At 40.0% G+C, this 23,488-nt stretch overlaps 1 protein-coding gene and 1 long non-coding RNA gene across 3 annotated transcripts in view; both read left to right on the top strand.

The window, feature by feature from the left end:
• LOC135440933 (trichoplein keratin filament-binding protein) overlaps positions 1-1,895 on the top strand; it is a 35,440-nt gene extending 33,545 nt beyond the window's left edge. For both annotated transcript variants that reach the window (XM_064700348.1, XM_064700349.1), the window contains exon 2: positions 98-1,895. In XM_064700348.1, coding sequence (XP_064556418.1) covers positions 101-1,630 — 1,530 coding nt within the window. In that variant the 5' untranslated portion in view covers positions 98-100 and the 3' untranslated portion in view covers positions 1,631-1,895. The remainder of the gene's footprint in view (positions 1-97) is intronic.
• Positions 1,896-20,751: 18,856 nt separating this feature from the next.
• LOC135441009 (uncharacterized) lies at positions 20,752-21,595 on the top strand. Its single transcript, XR_010438385.1, has 3 exons — positions 20,752-20,893; positions 20,987-21,123; positions 21,186-21,595. It is a non-coding gene; the product is annotated as an uncharacterized LOC135441009 (long non-coding RNA).
• Positions 21,596-23,488: the final 1,893 nt, after the last annotated feature.

Genomic DNA, 23,488 nt, shown 5'->3' with positions numbered 1-23,488 from the left:
CAGGCACGACTGAGCACGGCTGTGTCTAGAAGTTTATGAACTTGTCATTCAGCTGGTCACAATTTTTACACTCTCCCATCTTTTACTTTGCTTACAGGACATGTCGGGTGGACGCCTGAATCATCAGCATGCGGCATATGCCTGGCGGCGGGAGCAGGAGCACAATCGAGTGCAGGCGACACAGCAGGTGAATCGGTATTACGACCATTGGGGTCAGGTGACGTCACGCTTTGAGAACTGGACCAATCAGGCGTATTACGACAAGGCCGACAAGAAGCTGCAGCAGCGTAAGAGTCAGCAGCAAAAGGAGCAGGAGCTGGACGATCGTCGGGCCAAGCTGCGTGGGCTGCTGGATGCAGATAATAATATCTATGATCTGGAGCTGGGACGCAAGCGTCGGCCGCGTGAGGCGGCGGGCCACGATCTGAAAACACTGGAGCGCATCAATCAGTCGCTCAAGGAGCAGGAACAGCTCAAGCGTAAACTAGAAATGGAGGCCAAGCTATACGGCCGCTGGCGTCACGGCGTGGACGATGAGAAGTTGCTGTATAAGTCGAAGTCCGACAACGAGGTGCTGGCCAAGCTAAACTGGCTGGACAAGCAGATCGAGCAGCAGCAGCAGCGTGAACAGCGCGAGGCGCTGACCGCCGAACGGCAGCTGCTGCTGCAGCAGGAGATCAGTCGCACCGAGCAGGCGCAAAAGGAGCGTCAGCTGATACGCGAGCAAGAGATCAAGGATATATGCGCGCTGCAGGAGTCGCATGTGACGGAGCTGAAGCTGCGCCAGGAGCAGGCGGATAAACTGAAGCAGGAGGAGCAACATTTCCGTCTCTTTCTCACCGAACTGGAAAAAGAGAAACAACTGCTCGAGGAATCGACGGCTCTAATGCTGCAGCAGCCGGATGACAGTCAGGCCTACAATCTGAAGAAGATCAAGATCTTCATACGCAATCGCAGCGAGGCCTATCGCAAGCAGATCTCCCTATGCATTAATCTGCTCGAGCGCATGGCCAAGTATGCGGTCAAGACGGAGCAGGTGCAGCAGCTGTTCGAAAAGTGCAAGGAGCAGCTGGATGCCGAAACTTTAGCCGCCAGTCAAATAGATGCCATGTACGAGTCGGAGGCCAAATACAGTCTGCAGCAATGCGAGGACAAATGGCGTGAAATGCATTTGAAGCGCTTTGGCGACATCAACATGCTCATCGAGCAGGAGCAGCAACTGCTCAGCGCTATGCTGCGCGAGAATCTGACCGAGCAGGAATCGATTGTGGAACTGCGTGCCACACATCTTGCGGGCATTGAGCAGACCACCAAACAGCTGGAGCAGCTTAACAAGGAGCAGAAACTGTCCTCGCCACGTGCGCTAGGCGCCACCGAAGACCAACCAACTGGCTATCCAGAGCAGCCCCTGGCCACGCTCAGTCAGGCTGATCTGAGTGAAACCAACGAGCTGTTGCCCAAGGTCAGCGATTCGTTCACCAATCTCAATCTGGATGTCTGGCAGGATATGCCGCCGGTTCGTGGCGGCATCGATTCGCCACGCCTCAATAATACTCGCTCCATGAATGTGGTCAATCCACAGACGGCTGTGCCGCCAAAATTTGCACGCAAACGTGTTGTCTGGACCTAAGGTTCGAACTTCAAAGCCACTAAAATTTTAAATGTATTATTAACCTAGATAACCAATGTTTTAGCTATAATTGAGTTCTATTACAATTGTTTGTGTGTGTGTGTGTGGATATGTGTGTGTGTATTTTTTGTCTCTCTGTGTCTGTCCAAGTGTGCTTAATGTAAACTGTGTCTAAAATACGCTCGCTCTCTACGTGTATTCATAACCGACTGATAATACTAAAATATTAACTAACAATAAACTGTATTTGTGGGCCAACAGGAAACGAGTTCTTCAATTTAAGTGTATAATTTATGACTAGTTATCGCATTCCAAATTAAAATGCTTAAGATAATTATGCTTTATTTATGATACTATTTAAGGTTTAATTTACACTAATTATATTCATATTGCGAAATCTAATATTCAAACTTTAAACCAATTTATTTTTTATATTGCCAGCCTCTCTGTTCAACTTCCCATGAATATCCCATACAATTTTTTCCTTAAAATGTTAGCTAAGATCTTAAAACCAATTTATTTAATGTATTGTATTTTATATAAATTATTTTTGTTCGACTTTCCTTTCAAATTTCCCCTTAAAATTCGCCTCAAAATGTCCCTAAAGTATATATATTCTTGATCAGCATCAATAGCCGAGTCGATCTAGCCATGTCCGTCTGTCTGTCTGTCCGTCCGTCCGTCCGTCCGTCTGTCCGTATATATGATGCAAGGATATCAGAACCTATAAGAGCTAGAGACTTGAAAGACTTTAGCTGTAGGTCCTCCTAATGCCCCCGCAGATCGAGTTTGTTTCCGATATTCGATAACTTGTCCCGTTTCCAAGTAATCTATAAAAACCGATATCGAAACCTATTAATTATCCAACTTGTATTGCCAATCAATTTAAGCCACGATTTATATGCACGTGTTAGCAGCATAGCTGCTGCGCAAATTCCAAGAATTTCTGTATACATGTACACACACACACATTCATGCGCGTCTGCTTTGAATTCTATCAACAGCATTGCAATTGCGATTGTATTGTTTTCTGTGCTGTTATTTTAATTGGTTTTTTTCTCATTAAAGCTCAGTTATTGGTGTGGCCCTGGAGTGGAGGCAGCGGCAAGTGGTGCGGTTAGTTGCGAGTTCGAATCCTGCCAAGGGAACAATTTTTTTTCTTTTAATTTTTATTTATTACTACTAAGTCAAACGAGCGCGTAGCGCGATCTGCATTTGGTGTTGGAAGAAGAGGGTTCAGGGTATCCCCTAGTCGGGAGCTCCCGACTAGAAACTCTTATTTGTTTTCCTTTGCAATTTCAGTTTTAAGAAATCTATTTATATATATATATTTATTTTCTAATTGCTATTTAACTTCAATTCGAATTTCCCTTCATTTTTCTTTTAAATTTCTCATAAGTTTGTGTTGTTTTGTTTGTTTGATAGATTATGCTTAATTTTTTTCATATATCGATCGGAATTAATTGTGCGAATTCCCTTTCCTTTCGAAAATCCCTTTGATTAGCTTTCAATCGATACTTAATAATATAAATGGCAATGCAGCAGTGTGAAATTCCATTTTGGAAAATTTAAAATTCAGCCAATGCTTAATTTTCAATAAAAGGAAATTTCATAATTTTCGATTTGAATATAAGCAAATTTATGCAAAATATAAATGCAGTCATTTGATATCTTGCATATCACAAACACGTGCCGAATGTCTCGATTAAATTTAATTGCTGAATATGATGAATGCTTCAATTATTTTGTTTGCTGTTTGCAACCTAACCCAGCCATGCAATTTATATGCCCTCATTATTGTAATTGTGGATAACTTGGTCAAGAGGAAAAATCCAGAGTAATAAACAAAATGCACACAAATTATGCATTTTCGTTTTAATTACTTCACCTGAGGTAACAACAGAAGCAGCAGCTGAAGTCAAGCTAAAAAATCAACTGACATTAATTACATCCCTTTATGTGCTGAAGTCTGTACAACTGAGAGTTTATTTTTAGCTGAATGCAAAATATGATCTGCAATCATTTTCAGTAGCAGCACTTGAAATATTTGCAGTCGATATAATAATAATTATATCAGAGCAAACGAAAGCATAAAGAAATGAAGTTTTTGGTTGTTAAATATGCCAAATATGGCGAGGCGCCTTTTTGATTAAATTTCTTTGAGTGTTTCGGGGCACAAAATCCAATTACATTTGCGCTAATGGCTGCCGCCTGCCGCTGTTACTGCTGCAGTTGCCGCTGCTGCTGCTGCTGCAGCTGGTGATGCTGATGCTGTGCAACTTCCGGTTCGCTTCGCTGCCAGCAACAATGCAAAACACACAGCGCAGCAGAAGCGGTGAAGGAAAACAACAACACCAAATACAATAAAAAAAAGAAAGCAGTGAAAAGTGCATGGGGAAAACGCGATTGTTAAATTGAATTAAAACCAACACGAATGAAAAAACTGCAGCGTTATGCAAACATCGCCCGCTGCATTTAGAGCAACTGCAACCAACTGGCGGCCAAGCGGAAGGTATGTATATCATGAGCAGCAGCGCCAGCAGCACGTCTCTCCCTCTCTCTCTCCCTCCATCTTTCTCCGTCTCTCTCTAACTGGGCCATCAATTTTGGACATCGTGTTAGCGTAGCCATTAAACTCAACCACTTGGTCTTAGCTTCACGAGGTCGGTTTGAGAAGCAAACCAAAGAATTTGATATCCCAAATATACAGCTTTTAGCCTTTTTTATTAAAGGTAGTTCTCTTTTAAATTCAATACCTAAGCTACTTTCATTGCTTGATTTAAAGCAAAAGTTTATGTTTCCAAACCGCATAATATAGAATATAGAATATAGATTATAGAACACATAATATATAATATACAATATTTAATATATTATGCCGATTTTGGAAACCTTTCCATTTTTAAATATTTTTTTAGCTGGACCTAGAGCCAGCCAATAAAATATTAATATACAAAATATATATATTATATAATATATATTCTATATTTAATTTGTAAACGCAATTTTTTGGTTAATACTCTATACCTATTTGGGAAGCCCTCTAAATCAATTTAGTAATTTTATCAAGCAAAAATTTAAACAATTCCCTAACTGATTTTTATACAAAATATTTGAGGTATTTAAACCATTTTAAAGGCTTGCTATTATAGTGAATACCCTGTAATTCCATATTAACGAAACGTTTCTAACCGCTTAAAATAATTCAATAACTGTTTCTTCTGGCCAAAAAGGTTGTTGACTTCGAACCTGATTTTGTAACCGATAAAAGGTGTTTAAACCTTTTTACTATTGCATTAAAGGGTTTTTTAAAGTTTAATACCATTTATTTACAGTTTAACTGAACGTTTCTAACCTTTTTAATAAATTTAATAGCTTGTGTGAAAAGGATATTGACTCCGTAACTGACTTCAATATCCCACATAAAAGGGGTTTTATTTTTTAGTATATTTAATTGAGATCCTCTTCATTTATTCGTTTTTTACACAAAAACATTGAGTTACTTATCCTTACCTGATTTTTGTACCCCCGACATAGGATATTTAAACCGTTTTTCTCTTGCCTTCAAGAGGATTTATGTTTTTAAGTAATCCCGCTTACACATTTATACTTACATACATATGAAACCTTTTTAGCGGTTTAACTCAATTTAATACTTTTTAAGCCAACATGTAAGGGTCTTTGAATCTTAATTGAGCTCAGCCTGCTTATTTCAAAATGATAAACCCAAAGTTATTCTATTCTGTTACCATTATTGTTATAACTAATAAGATTACCACTATTATTATTATTAATTATATTATTGCTATTATTATTATTATTGTTATGATTATTAATATTATAATTATTATTACTTCTGCTTATATAATAATAATTATTTATATTATTATTTGAAATATGAAATATATAAGAATTATAGGAAGTTAAGTAAATTGTCAAACAACCAAACAGGTTGTTATACCCTTTCTCCAAGCACATGCATATCCTACAATAAATATAATATTTTCCATGTTGCAGTTTGTTGCTCACTTCCTGGTTGCGTCGAACATTTTGTGGAATGCAGACCATTCAGAGTCTTCTGTGTGCGTAAATTAAATAAAACTCAAAAAATCTGCAGCCATTCATGTACGTATGGAATTTCAGTACCATACAGCGAAAGCTGTCTTTATTTTATAAAAAGAACAAAAAAGAGAGTGGGGTGGGGAAAAAAGGGACATATTATTTTAAGAATTAATGCCATAAATTTAATTTCATGACGGCGCAAAAATGTGCGAGAAACAACATTCGCATGCCCTTTCCTCGCAATAGCCGTAAATATTTTATTATATCATGCAAATTGGAATTTAAATAGTTTTAGTTGCAGCAACTGCTCGTTTAGCCCTCGCATTAGACATTTAATTTTTGCTTGAGCAACTTTTGCGTCTTGCGTGCTCGCAATTCGCAGTCGCATTACGCAAAAGTCTCTCATTCAAACAGGTGCGGAATACGACCTGGCCAAAAGCTATCCGACGGCCTGTGAGTTAAATAAGATTAACGATGCCGCCGGATGCGTTGACGGCAGCGAAGAAGAAGAAGCAGCCACAGCTAGTGGCAATAACAGCAGCAAGAAGGCAACAAGCCTTGTCATCTGGCGGTGGTGCCGCCGGCCACGCCCACGGTGCGCCTTTCATTCGAGTGACATTCACGTCAACAATTCAACAAACAATTGGCAAATGTGGCCATAAAACCCATGACAGTTGCCGCTGCCGCCGTTATTGTTATACCCTGTACCCATAAAGTATTTTGGGTAAGAAAGGGTATATTGCAGTCCGATACCATAAAGTATATTAAATGTTGAGCAGTCGCTTAGCTTTGGTTATATCCCTTTGTCTGTTTTATTAAACATATTCGAAAAATTCCTCATAAGTCGATAAATATCGATTCAATATTGATTTAGCCGCAGTTTTTAATATATCTCGCTGATTGTTATAGCTTATTGTTAAAGGGTTAAACTCACAACAGTCGTAAAATTTTCAATAATCGAAAATTCCCACATAATCGATGTATATCGATTTTGTAAAGTCTAATTGAGCTAATAGAGTACTGATCGCATTGAATGTTAAATGCTATAACACAGTCTGATCTTAATTGTTGGACGCTGGTACTCCCATAATTAGCAGTAATCGAAAACTCCTTAATAAATCGATAAATATTGATTTTGCAAGCAAACTAACGAAGTATAAATTACAATGAATTTTAAATGCCATATTTTTAACTAAATTGTTTAGGGCTGGCATTCCCTAAATTCGATAAATATCAATCATTTCATCGAATCGCTTACAAATTAATTTTTATCGAATTTTTGCCAAATAGAAAACTGAAGAATTTTAAGAGGCATATCTCAATCGTATTATCGTATCGTATTACTCATACTTAAATGCAATTTGATTCAGAGCTGTGCACTGAGTATCTGCTAGTCGAGCAGCCCCAACTAGAGCACTTAGTTGCTGCTGTCGCCTGCCGTTTTGCCTACCACTCAGCGTCTGTTGCTGTCTCTCTATTTATGGGTGTGCGTGTGTGTGCGTGTGTTGGCTGCCTGTTTTCTGTTGCTTACCAATGCACAAAGCGGAAACGGATACGGATGCGGAAATACATGTATGCGTGCTGTTGCAACTGGCTGTTGTTGCAGTCGCTGTAGCGGCTGCAGTTGCTATTGTTGCTCCTGTTGCTGCTGCTGCTGCTCCTGCTCCCGCAGACAGACAAACAGACAGACTGGCGACGACGTGAACGTCAACGTGACCAGCGTTGTCAGCGTCAACGGCCCAGCCATAAGCCAACATGTCGCCAGCAGACTAATCCCCAGTGCGGCCGAGCATTTTGCCTGGCTAAGCCTTCAGTCAATTGCATTCAAATAAACGATTCACCGACTGCCAAATGCCAAAGCCCAGCGTTAGCACTTCCAAAAGGGACTGGCAAATGACTAGCTGTCGGGCTTAGAAGGAAGTGGTGGAGTAGGAGCAGGGCTTAGTGGCTTGTTGAGATACTTGTGCAGCCAGAGAGTGAGAGATAAAGGGAAAGAGCGCGCGAAAGCTCTTGCAGTCAAAAGTGCGCTTTTGGCCCATTTGCATAGAAATAACCAAACAGCAGACTTCGTTAGGGCCAAGCATTGCTGCTGTTGCAGCAGCAGCAGCAGCTACAACTCAAGGAAACTCGCTGGCAAAGTTCAATTTGGCAGGGAAAGCGGAAAACGTAGCTGGCAGCGTTTTCATGTAGCACTTGATCCTTGGGTGGAGTGAGGGAGTTGCAGAACTGCGTTTAAAAACTTTAAACAACGTTTATATTATCTGCCACGCCGCCCGCTCATCCACTTCAGTATTCAATCCCTGTTGGCATTAAAAACTGCGTAAATATGCCATAGCCAGCAAAACAAACAACAGCAGCAACAACAATGAGAGGCGCTTTCCTGGCGCCGCTTTAAGCTCGAGTTGTTGTGTGTTTTACATGTGTGTTAAAACAAATGTGTGTGTGTGTGTAGTAGAGTTTCGGAATACAGTCAGCTCAATGCTACACACCCATGCAAGCACCCACATGATCCCCCACACCCTGGCCACCCCCACTCCCCGCCATATGGTAACGGATATGAGAATAATAAGCAGGCTGCAGCACATCATGTGTGTACATATACATATATATACATATATACATATTTTTTTTTTGTGAGCTACAGTGAAGATTAGCTTAATGGAAATCTGCTTGAGCCCAATGCAGAAAATTCATAAGCTAAAATAAGCATTTTCCTCGGCCACTCAATTTGCAAGTGTTTTTTCTAGTACAAAAAAAAAACAAAAAAAATTATTCTATTAACCGTATTCTGCTGGAAACAGTTTAAACACAAAGTTAATTAAAAGGCACTTGTTTCAAATTAAATTTAATTAAAGCTTATGTATTTAAGCGGCGGAACTCAACTGAAATTAGTTTTGGGTCAGCTTGAAAAATGTGTGGTTAACAGTTGGCAGCAAAATAGATTTAAGTTGGGTGGAGTTGGGGTTATACGCAGTAGACGAACCTGCTGATGCCTTACCCTGATTTTAAATCGCATTCTACTAGGCTCATAAAATAAAAGTTTGTCAAATTTTAGAATAGAAATTTCCAACAAAACAGTTTCTCAGATTAAAATAAATATCCCAATAACATGATTATATATATGTATATGTCTGCCAGGGTATTTACTCTCCGGCAGATAGTGAAGCATCAGCAAATAATATTTGTGTTAACTCGCTCGCATTGCACTCGTACACGGCGGGTTAACCGCAACCTGGTTTTGGTATGAGTTCAGTAAAATTAATTGTCGGTTACTCAGACCTCAGCGTGAGCGAATTGTATGTGGTAGGATAAATTAATCTCTTATCTACCTAAAATTCATTGAGATTACTTTGGTTTATGTTCACGGAAGCTTCAGGCGAACAGTTCTTAAAGCTAGTATTTGTGAGAGCTTTTGCTGAAGATTTTATATAAAACGCAATTCATTTTTATTTTGAATACAATTTTCAATTAAAGCTCTGTTCATGCAAAGCTTTAAGAAATAAAAGTGAATACTTCTTCAAGCTCGGCTTAATGAGGGCTTTCACTGAAGATTATATAAGAAATTAAATTAATTTCTCTTTATAATTTATAATTTTTTTTTTTAATTTAAAATTTTTATTTTTTTTAATCTAAAATTATAATTTGTCGATGATTATGTAGAGAAACTATTTTTGTACTTTGTAAAAACTTCTTTTAAAGCTCACATAAAATAAATCAGAAGTTTCTTAAAGCTTTCATTTATGAAAGCTTTTACTGAAATTTTATTAGAAATATAAAAAATTTTCTGCTCATAATTTGTAGATTAATATTAAACATAATTGAAAAGAAATGGAAAAATTGAAAAGAAATTTAAGCGGAGATTTATGAGAGCTTTTACTGCGATTATACATAAAATATAAATGAATTTCATTTAATATATTTTTGTAAATGATTAGGTAAAGAAATTTAGTTTAATATTTAGTACAATTTTAAGTTGAAGCTGTTATAGCAATAAGCTTTAAGAATTTTTCACTTAAAGCTCTTAAGCATTATTAATGTTGTCCTTACCATAAAATGATTACTATCTTTAATTATTAAAAAATGTTAAAGTTTTTTATATTGCTTTAATCTCCGGATAAATACTCATAAAATTAAATTAAATTAAATTTGTTTGCACTTGCAAGCACTCGTATAGTTGTGCTGCGTATTTACATTTCGTTATTTGATTTCATTTTTATATACACAAAGGACCCGCTGCTGTTGCTGCCGGTTACAAGGACTCAGCCTGCGGGGTCTTTGGGGCACTTTCGTGTCGGATGATTTTCACACCATGCTGGATGCCCTGCTCAGTTCCCTCTTAGTCCTCTCCCTCCCCTCACGCTCACCGGCTTGCTGGCATTGAGCTGCTGCCGAAGTGTGACCGCAATGCAATTGACGGTGCATAATTGTTGAGGTGTTAGCCGAGCTTTTGGGGGCTTTTGCAGGGCAGCCTGCCAGGTTCCTCAGTTTCAGGAATTGCGGCTAAGCATGTTTAAGAGAAATACAATTATAACTGCCACGAGTATCGTGCGTATCCTGTGTCCTCTACGCATCAGAGCTGTTGTTGCCATTAACATGGCTGCAGCTCAGCACAGAAGTTGGTTCATAAGCCCTGGCTTATTGTTACCCATTTGATTCCATCCAAGGCTGTGCGCACTGTTTGCTGCTGTTTATACTCGGTTTATACTCGTTCTATACTTGTTTTATGGCGCTTTGTCAAAAAGTTTGCGCAAAAAATTAGAATTCATTTGCAACGGCACAAAACACTCATAACTATGAGCACTCAACTACTCATACACATGCTCTGAGCTTGAGTGTGAGTACATAAAACTGCCCAACAACAGTTACAACCGCAAATACAGTAACACAACTAGTAAAAACATTTAAGCTGGACGTGAATGACTGCGAGCTACTCTATTAAATTTCTTTAAACTGGCGTGGTGAAGCATATAGTTGATATTATATCATAAAGAGATCCTTAGTAGATCACAGATATATCCTCCCATGGCTTCTCTTGCTTTGTGTTTAATTTTCAAAAAGGAACATTTATTTTATGTATAATATTAACGAATTTTAAATTATTAGTTATCTATACTACTTGATATTTCATAATAATATATCGACTATTGTATGTGGCGATAGTCGACATCATCGATAATATTGGCCTATCGATCACCAGTCAATAAGTTAATAATTTTGTTTGGCGATAGTAGCCACCAGCAATAATGTTAATATATTTCAATAAGAATTTTAATGTATATAGATAAACACTCGATAATTTCGTTTGTCGATTGTTGATTGATTATTGGTTTTCAGTCCTTGTATCGATTTCGAAGACATGTTCCTAAAAATTGTGGGAGAAAGAAGGCAGAAGTGGGTGTGGCTAAAGTATTATTCGTCCAATCCATGGAGAAGACGGCCAGTATTATCTAATTATAAGTGCGCACTCCAGCTTTAATGCTGAATGCACAAGTGTAGCTGACACACAACCAATACACCACATACTCTATTGCCTAAAGGGTATCGACGACCGCAAACACTAACAATGCGAAACTGTAGCAATTGGCATGGCAAACACATAAACCTCTCATTCGGTTATTTTGCATTCATAAAATGGCACTAATTATACAGTTATACGGCTTATATAGGGCTTTATTTATTCTCTATGCACAATGAGTAGGCGAGGGTTAGCGGAAGGTTTTTGGCCTATAAAAATATTTGGTCACATTTCCTGCCAGCTATTATTATCTGCAATGTGGGCTGCCTTGGCCCCGAGCTTGCCTGCTCGCTGCTATTCACCCGCTCCCTCCTTCTCTCAATCCCTCTGTCTGTCCCACTCTCATTTGGTAGCTCCTCGTAACGGTAATTAACGAGCTCGAGCGGAACTGGCGACTTTGAAGCAGCGTTTCTGGAGCGGCGGCGGCAACGGCGGCGGCTGTGGCTGTGACTGTGGCGTCAGCTGGCAGCCAAAAACAGACGCAGCTGCAACACCTGCAGGACGTATACGTAACTTTTGTAATTAAAAGCAGCGCAGTGCTGCTGCTGCAGTAGCAGGACAGAGGCAGGGGGAGATCAGCAGCGACAACGGCAACGACAACAAAAGCAGCCATGCAAAAAAGCTCCAGCTGCGGCAATGGGCGTTCGTTTCAGGGGCGTGGCATTTGAAACAAAAGCCTTGCAAAGGCGCACAATAGTTTTGGGTTTGCGGACTGGCTGTTGTGTGTGTGTGTGGTGGGCGGAAGGGGAGGGGGGGGGGAGGGTGGTCGCATCGGTTTAAATGCGGTTTGCGGTTGTGACTGACGCGGCGGACTTAGTTGCGTCTTAGCGTTGTTTGTCTGTGCAGCAGCAGCAGCAACTGCAACGCTCAGAGAAAAACCCTGCTAAATTGTATAAGAAATAGATTATAAGTCATATAGTTCTTTGAATTCGTAAGCAAATAACGCTTAAACTCGAAGACATAACCCGCTGTCGCAGATACGCTGGCATTCAAGTTGCCAGAACGTGTCTGCTCTTATTATTATTGTCTTTTGTTTCTTTGTCAATAACAAATTTAAATAACAAAAAAAAATATAAATATTCTTTCTGAATTTGAACCTGCGACCTCTCTCTTGTCAGCCCAACGTCCAGACACCCAAAAGCAAGCTCCTGTAAAAATGTAAGCTTCCTAGTTCTTAGCGTTTAGTATTTGCATTTCTACATGTTTTGAGTGCACAATTAAGGTGTCTCTTTTTTCGTCGAGTGTATTACTCCTGCTGCTGCTTGCCCCCCATTGGGCTGCATTGGGCGCTGGCACAATTTGTTAAAGTGCTGCCAAAGGACTTGGTCGATGTACCTTTTGGCCCGCCAAGTGCGTGCCACAGCGCAAATGGAGCAGTGGCAGCTTAACTGCATGCTTCATGCTGCCTGTTGTTGCAACGCCTTAAGACTCACAGTTAACATCTGCACCCAATGCTGTCAGAATCTGATTATGAAAATGAGCGTTGGGCAAGAGTTGATTGAAAATTGATTTCGACCAATGCACAGGTAAACAAAAGGGAATAAGCTGATTGCCAATATTGGCCAATGGTATCGTACATCTAATATACTCAACTAATCCGCTTTTGGCATCGCATTCAGTTTAAATTATTTGGTACACAACAGCACAACACAACACACACACACAACACAACATGCAAAATTTAAGCACACAGAGCTGAACAATGTGCTACGCCCATATTATAAGTAAGTAGCTTTTATTCTAAGCAATTTCTATCTGTTCAAATACTCAGAACTTGGTCAATACCCATGAACATTTCTTGGGAAACGCCCCTTGTTTAAATTTTAAATATTTACAGCGATATCATTTATTTTTTTTGGGGAATTCTTTTCTTGCGAAATGTTTATTCTTGTTTATTTGGGGGGAAATCATTTTTTGAATCAATTAATAATATTTTTATGTATTGCTGCTATAGACATTCTGGGTTTTTTTTATAATTGTTATAAAATAAAATAATTAAAGTGTATTATGCTGTTCAGACTTATGTTAAAACTGACAAAAAAAACTAAACTATTTAACTGCTTCCATATTTATATTTTATGTAAAATTTAAGTTGATATTCATCTCGACTTTTTTGCATTTCAGAAATGTTTAAAAGTACTTTTAAATCACTTGCTGCTGCTTTATACATATTTAATTGGATTAGCAACTATTTTTTATAATTACATTTTCACTTTTTCGTGGCTGTGAGTAGATAAATGTATATGTACTGAAAAATTGCCATCAACTTTTGAGCAACAGGGTGTTGAGAGTCTCGCATCCTCTGGTTGGCCACACAGTATCATTGGTTGGAATGTGTCGGCCATTGCTATACCCTCTACCCATAAAAAAGTTGGTGAAAAGGGGTATAATGGTTTTGTGTAAAAGTTTAGACAGGCAGCAGAAGGCATCTCTGAAAACGTACTGCATATGTATTCTTGATCAGGATCTGGATTAGTTGATATGACTATGCCCGTCTGTCTGTCTCTGTGAACGTTTCGATCTCGAAATGTACAAAGGCTACAGACGTAATATACGAACTAGATATTCCCGCTTATCATTCGCAGATGGTGCCTATTTTATTCTTAATCGAAATTATATTTACAAATTGTATACCTTTATTTTTACAATATTTATTCTTCTTGGTAATTTGGACTTCTTATGTTCAAGAAATGTTAGTAAATATCTTTCCCAGTAAATACCTGTCCCTTTTCGACATCTTTTCCCATCTTCATAATATCGATTTAAGACTGGGTCCTTTAAGCATAATTCGAGAACATTCGTTGCGTGCGTGCGCGAGTGTTATGTATCTTACCATGCTTCTATGCTTGAAGCTGGGTTTAGGGTATATGCTAGTCGACAACTGTCGACTAGAGCACTAGTGTTAATTTTTTCTTCCGCTTTTGCATTGCCTACAAGTGACCCGCAGGCCTGTGACCAGGACCTGTTCTGTAGTCCTGGTGTCAGCAGCTTGCTGCCATAGTTAAAAACAAGCTGCGGGCGAACAGAGAACAAAAAAAACTGGCCAAGTTTAATTGATAAAGTTTGTGATGATGCCATGACGCCGCATTAAGCCTGCAACCAGGCCAGTTCCAAGGGACAAACACTTGCCAGTCCGACTGGCAAAAGGTGGAAGCGTGTGTCAGGGCTGGTTGGGTGCTTGGAAAAGAATAACTGTTTGTTCAGCTTTAAGTTAAAGCATTTACGTGTGTCCTGTACTGATTCCCACAGTGCTCGTTAAATCAATCGCATTCAAACGACAACGGCCAGCATCCGCGGCCGTCCCTTCACCGGCAGCCATTCCCAACCGGACGACGCAATCAATGCAAAACAAAAAAAAAAACAGACAGAGACGCTACAACAACAACCATGCTTACCGTCACTTCATTGAGGACATCAAAATGTATGAGCCTGTGTGTCCTGCGGAATGCCCATCAGGCACACACGTGGTGTCATCGACATCAGCTCGATCCACTGGCATCCGCTCCGTCTCAGGCTCCGACTACGGCTACGGCTCCGGCTGTTGCCGTTGCTGCTGGTCACGTTGTGCTCTGCTCAGCTTTGCTTTTATTAAAAACGCTATGCAGAGCACATTACAAGTTAATAATTCCCGTGCCGAGTTGCTCGCGTTTTGCCAAACACACACCAGTACACACCACCACACACACACACACACGTTTCAATATGGCCGCACAACTGGCAGCTGACAGGCACGAGCCGTGTGGGGCACAGCCGCAGGCATGGGCATGGTCACGGTCACGCCGCTGCCATATGCCGCACATTCGTCGCTGCTGAAATATAAATTTTGTGCTTGCACCGCAGACCCCTCTAATGCCCGCCACAACCGACCCACTCTCGTATTTTTTGTCCCAGGACGCAACATAAAACGAATAATTTTTATGATTCTCTGCTACACATTGCACGAACCGAATGAATGGCATTTGTGTTCGAAAATACATTTATTCGAGTGGGGCGTTGCGATATTTAGATGCCAGAGTGGGTGCAGAGAGCACTACGATTTCGGAATTGCGGTACGCGGAGGTGGGCAGGGGGGTTGCCCTTTGCTCTGCGGCTGCGGCAGTTGACACAAATTGTCAGTTCATCAAAGCCTACCGGGCGTATGTGTAATGTGCCTGGGTCTTCGTTAGTCACCACAGCCACACAAAGAGTGTGGATAGAGAGAGCGAGAGAGAGAGAGCGTGGAAATGCGATAACACAGAGAATGTGAGAGGGAGAGGGCGAGTGTGTGTGTGCGTGAGGTCGCTTTGTGTAACAAGCTCATATAAATCCTGCACGTTGGCCCATAACCATATTGAGCAGCCTTTTCGGACACATTGTTGTTGTCAGTAAGTTGCCGGCCAAAATGTCATTGTTATTAACTTTATATGGCTTATTACATAAGCAGGCGCAAATCCGTGCCATGCTGACGTGACAAACGTCTCACAGCTCCACAAAGAAAGCAAAAGCAACAGCAAAAAAAAGATAAACGAAATTTGTACACTAATTAAATCTAATGCCAGTCACAGCCAAACCAGACTCACAGCCACAGGCCAAATAAAATCCATTAAAGCATGTGAAATGCTTAAAAGGTTTACAGCCTGCACAAAGGAATCTCCTGACCTCTTTGCAGCCTACTTGATTGCCTGGGCGGCTGAATTTAATGCATTTAACAAAAAGTTAAAGTTCAAGTTTTCAATTCCCATATCAAACTTTGCCCGGGCCAAACAAGCCGAACACTTTGTCGTCAGGATAAATATTTTTGGTCTTGACTTCAAAGCTTTATTGGCTTGGCATTTATATTTTTGAATTTTTGACAGCCCTTAATCTTTTGTTGAATATGGTTTGGTGTGATCATATTCTGTTCCGTATTATGGAAAAACTTTTATTTTTTGCTTTTTTTAATTTTCAATATATGCAAAAAAATTCTAAAATATTTAATAAGATTTTGTTTTGCCAATGATTTTTTGAAAGTTTTCTTAATTTTTTTTTTTTTATACCCTGAACCCATTAAAAATGGGTAAACAGGGTATATTGTATTTGTGGAAATGTATGTAACAGGCAGAAGGAAGCATCTCCGACCTCATAAAGTATATATATTCTTGATCAGCATTAATAGCCGAGTCGATCTAGCCATGTCCGTCCGTCCGTCTGTCCGTATGTATGAACGCAAGGATATCAGAACCTATAAGAGCTAGAGACTTGAAAGACTTTAGCTGTAGGTCCTCCTAATGCCCCCGCAGATCGAGTTTGTTTCCGATATTCGATAACTTTCCCAGTTTCCAAGTAATCGATAAAAATCGATATCGAAATCTTGTTTTTTGAGCAATTTCGGCAAATAATAAGAGCTAGAGTAAAATTTCATTAAGATCAGTTAAGAAACACAAAAGGTATGTGCGCACGTGTTAGCAGCATAGCTGCTGCGCAAATTCCAAGAATTTCTGTATACATGTACACACACACATATTCATGCGCGTCTGCTTTGAATTCTATCAACAGCAATGCAATTGCGATTGTATTGTTTTCTGTGCTGTTATTTTAATTGTTTTTCTCATTAAAGCTCAGTTATTGGTGTGGCCCTTGAGTAGAGGCAGCGGCAAGTGGTGCGGTTAGTTGCGAGTTCGAACCCTGCCAAGGGAACAATTTTTTTTTCTTTTCATTTTTATTTATTACTACTAAATCAAACGAGCGCGTAGCGCGATCTGCATTTGGTGTTGGAAGAAGAGGGTTCAGGGTATCCCCTAGTCGGGAGCTCCCGACTAGAACCTCTTGCTTGTTTGTTTTTAATTTGATGCTACACATTTTCCTATATTTACTCTTGTCATAGTCAATGCCCAAAGTCCTAAATTGAGACTTTTATAATTATTCAAATCTTGGTACTTTCAATATTCAAAACTGAACCGGTTATTATAATCTATATCATTTTTATAAATTTTAATTCAAAATTAAAAAAAATTCAAAAAATGCCTTTATTTGCCTTCCCCATTAATTATTTACAACTGAGAACTTCGTTCTAAAATTGGAGGTTTAAAGTTTCTTTGCTTGAGTTGAAATTTTTAATGAATTGCAAACAACAAGCTGTTCGGAGGCCCAAAGATTTCTTTGGTACCGACAGCTTAGGTTTAAATCGCTTTCGGCTAAAATCGATTTGTGGCACAGCTTACGTTTAGGCCTACATTTGGCCAGGGGTTTGGCACCCGAATATAATCAATTGACAAAAGTTATTAAAAGTTTAAGCGAATCGTATAAAAGTTTTTGTTGTGTGTGCCAGAAATCACAGCAAAGAGCTCGCGCGCCCTTCCATTAAATGGCAAACCAATGCAAATCAATAAAGGGCGAGAGGGGTGCGAAATGAGCTGGGGCGGTGCGAGGCGGTGCTGGGCATTGCTGGGGACTTTGAGACAAGTTTATATCGTAAATTGTGCGCAACGAAAATGAGATACGTAGAACGCATACCAAAGGATTTCTAAGTAAAACATTTCTGATTAGCCCCAGCCACCATGTTAGCTGGTGCTTCCAAGTGTTGGCCCAGGCAAAGGACCGAAAGGACACAAAGCGACAGGAACTACCACAAATAGATGGAATGAGGGGAGAGTGTAGACGGAGAGGAGACTGGCAACTGGGTGCTACTGTTATTGAGGGGGGTCCAGTCTATTTGATGTTTTGTGCTGACCTCGCTGTGGCTCGAGAAGAGCGCAAGCATAATAAAATCAAGATAGAGAAAAACCGAAGGCAAGGACATGAAGAGTATCGAAACAGTAAAATCAGTTCGATTTGGCGCTGAACGCGTGCTGTGCTCCCTGTCTTAAGGCGTGCTTTTTACCTAAGCAAAACAAAAGTTAACACGACTTAACGCGTGATTCAACATGATTAAAATACGACTCAACCTGACACGAATTCATACGTTTCAGCCTTACGACATGCATTTTTACAAACTAACAGGCTGCACCTACTTAACAGGCGACAAAGCACGACTTAAACACGACATAAGCCAATTTGACTCTACTTAGCACGATTCAATAAATTTCGAACACGACTGAGAATGACTAGACACGACTTAACAGGACTAAGCCTGATTTGAGCGCGACATGACCCAACTTGACACGACACGAGCCGCAATAAGACTCAATACGAACTGATACGATCCACCCAGACTTAACACGTGACGCATCACGACCTAACACGACTTTAGGGAACCTAACACAAATCTTCTTGAGCAAACACAATTCACAATAACGCCCGACGTTCCAGCAGCCGACTTTACAAGACTCGAATTTGGCTTAAAACGACTTTACTTGACTCAACTCGACTAAAGATCAACTAGACACGACTTAGCCGAGCTAAACACGAAGGTAATTTTAGTATTATCGAATAGAACTCTACAAGAACTTGAACTCTACAAATATCAGAACTTGACTTAAAATTACTGAAACACGACTTATATTTATACTTATACGACTTACATAAATATGACGGTGGCGGTCTATTCATAAAAAAATCTGTAATTATAATACAAACAGTTATGCAAATAAACCAGATTGCGAATTATAAAGGAAAATATTTTATAAATATATAAAAACGTAGAAAATGTAGAAATCTGTTTTAAGTAAATATTTATAAATTTGTGCTTCATTAAAGGAGACCCATCTCTAGTTGAGTTGAGCTGAGCGAAGGAGACAGGGCTGGCGGGCGCCGTCTGTGGGGTAGCTACGCACTCTGACTCAGGACATGGTCTGACTCTAATTGAGCTTGTGTGGGGAAACGTATTAAAGTCGATGTGTGAATGTTTGTTTGTTGCCTGCCTGGTTGGTTCGACAGATTTGCCCGAACTGGCAGTTCCGTGCTTGGGGCTTTGGATGAATAAAAATATTGTGTTAACTTTGGTTAGTAAACTCTCAGTGAAAGTCTTGTTGCCTGCGGGCGCTGTCCGTAAGTGTAAGCGAGTCGCAATCATATCTCGCCATCTCAGTCTCTAAGTGTATTTGTTTCATTGCGCTGAATGCTAATGATGGGAAAATTTGCGAATTTGTGCCAGGCGCGGCCCAGGCTGGAGGAGAGAAAGATTCTGAGCTGAGCTGAGTTCTGTTGAACTGTGCTGAACTGAACGAAGCTGAAATGCTAATGATGTAAAAAGCTTCAACGCTGAAACAAACGACAACATTTTCGGCAGCACGGACGGGGGGACGAGGAGGAGCACCCTCCAATGTTGTCCTCAAAATGAGGCAACTGACTTAACTTAATTGAAGTTGCCTTTGCTACTCTCTGTCTTGCCAATTGGCTGATGGACCCGCTGCTTCGCTCTCTCTCGCTCGCCTTCGTTCATTCACTCTTCATGCGATGTTTTCTGCATTTAAAAGCTATCGTCTGTCGTTCCATTTGACAGTCCTTGTCTGAGCCATTTTGGATGATGTGATCGGATGCTCTCGCTCGATGTGATTTCGTAATTAATGAAGCCCTGGAATGGGCGTAAATGAAGCTTAGCGGTTTATTTTACTCCCCGCCACGCACCACTCAGCGAGCTGGCCAAAACGTTTAGTTTGCCTTAGGAACCTGTCAAGAAAACGCACTTCACCCATTCGTCGTCCTGCTTAATGGGCACTTGGCACTCGCAAGTGTTAGACCCCAGTTGGATCTGCTTTGTACAAGTTTTCCATTTAATGTCAGTCACTGCCATTACAAAACCCCACAGAAAATCAGCATTAAAAATTATAAGGTTTAATTAAATTTACTTAAAATCATTGTGAAGAAGTGGAACTAGTCAATCCCAACAGTTGGCCAAACTTAGAACTGGACCTCGAATTGACTTATAGAAATATTGCAATTCTTATATTCATTTATGAGGAGGTCAACTTATTTTAGAGTTTCCTTAAATTCGTTTAGGATTAACCTAAACCTTATTTATTGTCCGTAGCTTCGATATTTAGAGTTTTTATAGTGCCTTTCTTTGCGCTTCTCATAAAAAGTAATTCACATATTATGAAATATGTTGAGTTGAAAATTCAACTGTCGGATCACTGTTAAACCATGTTTTTTCGACACGATGTTTCCAATTAGCTTATAAAATATTTATGTTACACACTCCTGCAGACAGAGCTGATTCATAAATGTTAACTTTACTTACTCTTTCAAAAGTCAAATTTGCTTCTGTTTCTGTTGCTTTTCAGTTGCGGCTTCTTCTTTTTCTTCTCTCGTGTCGGTCGACCAGACCGGATGTTCGGTTCGCACTTTACTGCTTGTGCATATTTTGTGTCGGGGCGAAAGCTACTTGATGACTCGACATATTATGATAAGCAGTCGTTTCAGAGTCGAGAGTGTTTGCTGCTTATCAAAGTCAGAGAATAGTTCCCCTACATCATTTTGAGTGGCTGTTTTTATTTATAGCTTCTAAAAGAAGATGGGAGAAAGCAATGAACATAAATATTTAAAATAATATAAATATTTTAATGTAAGTATATATAATTCTTGGTTTGCTAGGGAGCTGGTAATTTAATAAAATTTAATAGTCTCTAGATATAAGTTAAAGATTAAGTGATATATATTTTAAATGTGTGAAAGTTACCGAATCAAAATTTGATGGGCATTCGAAAGAAAACTCATTACAGAATTCAAAATGAATTAATTAAGGAACGTTCGAAAACAGTCTCAAACTGAAAATGCCGCTTACATCTCTAGTGAGTATACAAAACCGGACACAAATCAATGTCCGCTCTGAGAACTTTTCTGAAGTGTAGACGACTATAAAAGTAGCCTTTCCTCCACTCTAGGCAAACCACAAAACACTTGAATTACAATTTGCAATTATGACGTTAGCAAATTCGGCTCGTAGACTGCTTTTAGTACTTTCTAGAGGGGCGGGTACGAGTGCGGGTGCGGGTTCGGGAACTGCTTTGGGGCATTCTAAGTAATATTCTCGCTTCAGTTGCCTTTTGTTCTCTGGACACTTTAATCACCCGACTTTAATAGCTCTTATCAAGTGGATGCTGGCTGCAGTATCCAAGGCCAAAATTGTGCAGCACTTCCGGCTCGTTAACTTTGATGTAGGTGCAGGAGCAAAACGGATGCGGATGCGGGTCTATGTATTCGCACTTGGCCAAGTGGCAAGCATTTGTGGCAGCCACTGACAATGCTCCATTAGCATGCAACATATTTTAATTAGCCAAATAAATTGTAAATGTCCGTTGAGCGAAATAAGCTGAGAGACTGGCCCTATACGCGTGTGTGTGTGTGTGTTGAAAACTGGTGCCAGTGTTGCAAAATGCTCCAGAGAAAACTCGAATCTGAACGCTGTACTGCTGCTTTGAGCCTTGGGCCCGGCTAGTTAAAGTTTAAGTACCTTTTTGCTAGCCAAGATTTATTGTGAGCAGACCAAAAAAAAAGAGAGAACAAAATATATTTAATTTATATATGGGACCCTCGGCATGGCCATTCCCAGGCGTCTGTTTCATTTCACTTAACGTTTAACCTGATGTCATTAATTGGGCGCAATTAACGCGCCTTTAATGACGCCCTCCGGTCATGTCCAGCGTGTATATATGTATACACACTATATACATATGTACAGTTATACCTACATATGTATATTTAATTAGCGGGCCACGTAAAGTCAACACTTGGTGCGCAGAGGAGAGGGTAGGTAGGCTGGGGGGCAATTGGGAGTTATAGCCGCCAACGCGTCGCTTGATAAATAGCCAATAATTCTTACAGTGCTTTAGAGGCGCCTCGCCGACTGGATATATGAGGGCGGGCATACAACAGGCCAAAAGCTACCCGCTACATGCCCCAAAGACCTGCCCCTACGACAGCTATGCCCTCCTGTTGTGCTGGTAAAAATAAAATAAATGGTGTGGCATATAACCTTGAGCGTGTGTTGTGGCTATTATCATTTGTAATTTGCAGCAATTAGTTGGGGCTCAAAAATTCTAAAGCAAACTTTGTCGACAACAACAGCAGCTACTGAGGAAGAACAAGAAGAAGCATAGGAACAACAAGGACTAGAACTCTGCCAGCGGCCACGTGGCTGACAAGGAATGAGAGCGAGAAAAAAACAAATAAGTAGGCACTAATAGAGAATGCTAGACTAGGAAATACCTACAAAACAGCTATATTGCACAAATGTATACAACGACACAGCGCAGCTCTATACAGAGAGATAACCAAACCTCCGATTGAATTAAAGCTAATTAGGTTCATTTGCCAAGCTCATACAGTTTCCGAGTTCGATGGGGCTAAATCTCTTGAACAATAAGAAACGTGAGTGCTTAAGCTAAGAAATGCGCAGTTATGCCCTCCCTATGCTGTTTCCTTAAATTTCATACAATTCGGCTACCCTTTTGGCACATTTCTTCGTTTCCAGGGTTAAATAGAGAATGAATTTATTGGGCTTGGGTCGGCTTACATATTTATAAGGCACATTAAATTAATTTACGCATGTTTTGCCATGTCTACCATATACTTTGGCATTACCTAACACTGGCCAGAACCTTGGCACTTCGGGGTACTTGGGTCAAACGAAACTTGACTGGCCTGTTTACAAACGAAACACAGCCGGGAGTACTTAAATATCCTGCGCAAATACGTGTACCGAGCGTAACAACAACAATAACAAGCATAATTAGTTCTATTGATTGTCGAATTGTTGATTAACATGTGATACCGCAATCAAAATGAATGTTATTTGGGCTACAGCTGCGCCCAATTAACGCGGCTGTGTTCTTTTCGTGGGGTGTGGGGATTGACGGGCTGCCAGTTTAAAGTCTTAGTTAAATATTCCAGAGTCGCTTCTGCTGCCTCCTAATTGGTCTCTTGGGTGTCCTAAAAGTTTTCGAGTTGCCAGCACGCAAGAGCCTTGAATATTATTATTATTACATTTTTTTGGCCATTTGTAAAAGTTATTTATTTACTCTGCCAACCTCCAGACACATTACCTTGACATGTTTTCAAGTTTAAATATACTATATTTCCTTTAGGATTTCCGCATTGACCATTCATGAAAATATTCACAACAAATTACCAAGCTCCCTTTTGTTGCATTTAAATCTTTGCAAGTTTATTTAAGGATGCTTCAAAGTCAATTATTGCGGCTTTCTGCAACATTCTTATTTAATATTTTATGTTAAGCATAAAACAACTTGAGTTGAGATTTTGGGGGTTTTAAGTGAGTTTGAAGACCAACAAGCCTCTCTCTGCTTCTCACCTCTTGTGCTTTTCAACTCTTTGCTCCATTGTTGATAATTCTTTAAGTACAGATTTTCTACAGTCATTCTGTT

This window comes from Drosophila montana, unplaced genomic scaffold, assembly GCF_035044405.1.
Source record: "Drosophila montana isolate Dmon_TW-CO22-7 unplaced genomic scaffold, ASM3504440v1 contig_1761_1, whole genome shotgun sequence".
In the NCBI taxonomy this organism is placed as follows: Eukaryota; Metazoa; Arthropoda; class Insecta; order Diptera; family Drosophilidae; genus Drosophila; species Drosophila montana.
The sequence above is the reverse complement of the archived record's forward strand: the minus strand, read 5'-3'. Positions and strand labels throughout refer to the sequence as shown.